Source organism: Hipposideros armiger, unplaced genomic scaffold (genome assembly GCF_001890085.2).
Source record: "Hipposideros armiger isolate ML-2016 unplaced genomic scaffold, ASM189008v1 scaffold_22, whole genome shotgun sequence".
Lineage (NCBI taxonomy): Eukaryota > Metazoa > Chordata > Mammalia > Chiroptera > Hipposideridae > Hipposideros > Hipposideros armiger.
The window spans coordinates 2,085,735-2,090,559 of NW_017731372.1; the positions used below are offsets into that span (position 1 = coordinate 2,085,735).

At 36.8% G+C, this 4,825-nt stretch overlaps 1 protein-coding gene across 7 annotated transcripts in view; it reads right to left on the reverse strand.

Moving 5' to 3' along the window:
* EDEM3 (ER degradation enhancing alpha-mannosidase like protein 3) overlaps positions 1-4,825 on the reverse strand; it is a 72,124-nt gene that overhangs the window by 64,837 nt on the left and 2,462 nt on the right. For all 7 annotated transcript variants that reach the window (XM_019635487.1, XM_019635489.1, XM_019635484.1 and 4 more), the window contains exon 2: positions 3,107-3,152. In XM_019635487.1, the coding sequence (XP_019491032.1) occupies positions 3,107-3,152 (46 nt within the window). The remainder of the gene's footprint in view (positions 1-3,106; positions 3,153-4,825) is intronic.

The window sequence follows — 4,825 nt, forward strand, 5'->3', positions numbered from 1 at the left end:
TCCTGATGATGGCAGCTGTGTTATAATTCATAAAGGGTCACCAGTTTTGATTAAGTGGAACAGAGTTACTGCTTCCATGTAACCGTTATATAATTAGGACTGGAAAATATATTTCATTTAAAGGAGTGTCTCTAATATTTATGCGTTTACTAAATTTTAGAGAGTAATTATGAGATTGTTTTGTTCATGGAGATGTGTTTAAAATGCTTTGTGTCCATGTGTATGATCTCATCCCCTTAACAGAGTCTAGCAACTTTATCTTCAGGTGATTTTTACCCACCCCCAGAAAGTTTCCATCTGTGGTTTTGATCTAGAAATCACTATTTATCAAAGAATAAAAAAATAGAAGGTTTATACAGCAAAGGATATTCGGAAGAAAAATTTACAACTCAGTGGGCTTTTCAGACTTCAAAGAGCCATATGTTGTGTTTTTCCCAGCATGTCGTGCTGTGTTTTAATGAGTGTGATCTCTTTCGTAGTTGTAATTTCTTAAGGCATATCAAGCAAGTGGTAAAGGGCTTAAATAAATTGTCTTTCATGTTAGGGCTCTTGGGGGATTCCTTAGTAATACATGGCTGAAAATAGAAGCTCGGAGCTCCTACCTTCCCACTAGGCAGTCTATTAGATCATGACATGGCCAGATGCCTGGCTGTCCGTGATGAGAAGACAGTGCTGGCATGGTGGTCGGGCACATGCCAGGGCATCACCGTAGGAATTCCGGGGAAGAAGGTTTGAGTCGTGATCAGAACTTCAAAGAAGCAGCAGAGCCCTTCCTAAAATGATTATTTTAGGAAGCCAGTTTTACTTTCACAAAGGTGTCTAGTGGCTTTTCCCCTTTTGCTTATATATCCCTCTCAATTATACACTGTTGTTAATGGGTCTAAGGATAGACATAAATGCACCCAAAGAGTCCCTTAACTTACGGGATTCTAGGAAAACAGAGGATGCCTTTGCCTAATTTAAATTCAAATTTAAGATATTTATAAACATGTTTTTCTGATTTTGACAGTAACGTGTCTTCCTTGTGGAGCATGTGGGGCACGGTGGAGGATACAAAAAAATATAACAAGCCACTGCCTCTATTTCAGCAAATTTTCTTCCAGGCTTTTTGCTTATGCGTATGAGTATATATTTAATCTTCCTGTGATGTTTAAAAAACTCAAAGCCGTGGTTAAGCCTTTCCCACATTATTGCACTGTTTGCAAGCAATTATTTTCCGGACTGATACACCCAGATTTATTGAAAATGAAAGAACTCAGGAGAAATCTTCAAATGGCTCTTCCTGTTTTGAAGTTCAGTGCAGCTATGAGTTTGGACACCTGCAGGTAGAGAAGACAGTTCTTTCTCCTCTCTCTTCTTCCAATTTAAATGGAGACTCCAAATCCACTTTGTTAGATGAGTGATGTAGGCTGCATCTTGTTTTAGAGTTTCTTGCTGGGGATGTTGGCATTTACCTTCTCCATGTGTTCGTGGTCTGGAAGTCACTGGCAGGCACAAGTCAAGTTTATCAAGGATGGTGTAAACCATTGTATTTATGATGTAATCTTAGCTCATGTTGGTAAGGATCTGGTCATAAACACAGCTTTTAATGATTGCTCTATCAGTCCAGGTTCTTGGTGTCAAACAACACTCCAGGCAATTAATTAATTTGAATGTAAATATGTTAAAATCTTAGAGGTCCCAAGAACCAGGCTTGAATATATATCCCAAATTATAGGACCAGAATGCTTCAGAAACTTAACTGCGCCATTGACTTTGGAGATGGGACAATTGCTGGTAGACCCTCTGTCACTGCCCCTCTGAGAGCTGGATGTCTCTCTGCCACAATCTATCACTCTCAGCAGAATGGATTTTTCATAGACATCATCTTCTCTCTTTATTACTCCATTGAATCACAATTTTAAAGGAGTGTACCCATGCCCTAGCTGCAAGGGAAAGTGAAAAATAAGTTGTTGACTTCTAATTTAGAAACAGAAATTTTGCACATATATGAAGGCTTTCCATAAACTGTTAGGCAAAGATAAAGCATAACAAAGTCCAAAACAACTCTGCAATGCTGGATTATATAAATGCTCCATAATACATTTAATAATTTCCTTATTGTTGAAATTTGGGGCCATTTAGGAAAATATATTTTCTTAGTCATATTTATTGAAGTGTAATTGACACATGATTAAAATCCACCCTTCTCAGTATACAGTTCTATGAATACTGACATATGCATATAGTCAAGGAGCAACCACCATAATTAAGATACAGAACAGTTGACCCCCAAATTCCCTTGCATTGCACTTCACAATCAAACCCTTCCACTACCCCCAACTACAGGCAACCAATAATCTATTTTTATCCCTATAGTTTTTCCTTTTCCAGAATGTCATATAAAAGGAGGCATACAGTATGTCTCCTTTTTTTGGTCTGGCTTTTCTCACTCTGCCTAATTATTGTGAGACGCTTCCATGGCATTGTATATGTCCTTAGAGNCAATGTTGTGCAACAGATCTCCAGAACTTTTTCATCTTAAAAAAGAGTAACTGCTATTTCATCTCAGGTGAGGACTAAGACATTTTACATCAGTATGGATTAGTGTCAGTATAGAAAGCAAAATATATGCAAATCAAAGCCCCCTGTGAGGATATAATTTTGACAGAGACTAGGTGATAGTTTGTCTCTTTTCAGCAGTGGTTTTCTTCATAGAATATATATATATATATACAAAGTGTTATTGTAAATAGTTTTTGTTTTTGTTTTCTTACTGAAGAAAATAATTTCCCTTAAGCCAGAGATAGCATCTTACTCATGTTTACATCCACAATAGCTAGCTACATAATGCATTCAATAAACATGGTTGATAACATCAAAGGAAAGTGTTTAAATACAAAGCTTCATCATCTAATTCAATTTATTCTTACCTGTTTAATCAACTGGTTCTCTGAGAAGCACTACCAGGACTACTCTGTTAGCCTATGTTTGAACTATTTTTTAAAAAACTTCTTTTAAAAAACATGTGCTATTAACTCAGGTTTCAAAATTCCCAGGTGACTGTGTTCACATAACAATCAGTTCACATACATAAATAGTATATAAAGATAAGCTCTCTACTTACCATATAGTTACCATAAGCATGATCAAACATTTCCAGTACTTGATTCCTAATTTTAAAAGAGCAGAAATGGAAAACAATTAAGGATATTCTATCTATTGTCTTTCAAAAAGTTAATGCTCTTTCATAAACATACACCAATAAAAAAACAAATTTAGTGAGAAGGGGACATAAACACATTCAGGAAATACACCAGTGCTAGTGGAGAAGCGTTCCTGAACCACCCAGAGCTGCGCCCAACTTGTACTATTCCTAGCACCTCATGTAAAATTCATCTTATAATTTTTCCTAAGAAAACTAATGAATGATGCATGGGCATGCCATGCAGAGAGAAGGAAATTGGATGCTGAAAAATAGTTACCTCTTAACAAAATTTAGCATATCTGCCTTGAAAGAAAATAACTGCTGGAAAGACCCCAAAGCAGCAATATTGTTACCATTTATTGCTTATATAGTCTACCAAAAGAGAGGGGTAGGTATGTGTGTATATTGATATGAAATAACAATACTCTACCAAGCCTCTGCCTTTCCCCTTAAACTGAAAATCACTAACTTCTAGTTTAATATACATTGTCACATTTTCAGAGGATACATTTGATGATTTCATGATGTACTCTCAACGCCTTTAAAAAACTGTCACAAGTCAAATAAATAATATTCACCTCTAAAATGAGAAAACTAATCCTCAAAAAGAGATTTGTGTGTTTTGGCTAACTTTGTTTCTCAAAATCTGAGAGACAACAGTTTAAAATGGACATTTCTGATCCCCACACCAGATTCACTAACTCAAAATCTATAAGGTTGGGACCAAGTAATGAGTCTTTCAATTAAACACTCTCACTGGGGGCTTGAGGGCTCTAGGAAAAACTATAGAAGTTAATGTTATGGCTAGACAAGGCCAAATCTCTCAATAATTAACAAGGGAAAAAATATGTTAATAATGTTTTATTAACTTGTACTATTATGTATCTCTTTCTTCATTTTAAACTAATTTCTGTAAAAGTCAGCTCTCCTAAAGTTACACTGCCTGCCAATGTGCTACGGAAATTGGAGTGTTTTACACATCCTTTACTTTTTTAATGAAAAGATAACATTAACAACTGCTGTAACACTTAAAAACACACACACAAATAAAACTATACTCCAGGAAGGATAAGACTACATACGACCAGTTAAATAATTCCATACACTATAAATGTCAAGCAAGTCAGCAACTGTTTACTATTCGTGACAATTCCAGCCTTTATTATCAGTTTGGCTTTTCGGGAGGGGGCTAGAAAAGGGGTGGGGCATTTTCTTTTTATCATAAATCATAATTTATTTATTTACTTAGTCATACAGGTAAACCTAATGACTCAAGAACTCAGTTTGCTGAAAATTCCAAGGCAAAAGCAGTCAGGCAATTGCGTATTTGTGGTTTATAGCTGCGGACTCTTCTTCTACACTTACACTAGAGTTAGGCAGTCTAAATTAACAAGCCTACATAATCGGCATTTCGCTTTCATAAGTGATCTCAAAATTTGATGGGAATTGGTTGAACTTTTCCAGTTAAAAATTAACTTTGGGGCCGGCCGAGTGGCGCGATGGTTAAGAACTCGCTTGGGATGCCAGAGGGCCCCGGTTCAGATCCCACATATGAGGGCCGGTGACACTGCCCTCCACAGCTAAGATGCTGAACAACAGCTCAACCTGGAGCTGGGCTGCTGTGAGTCGCCGGCGACG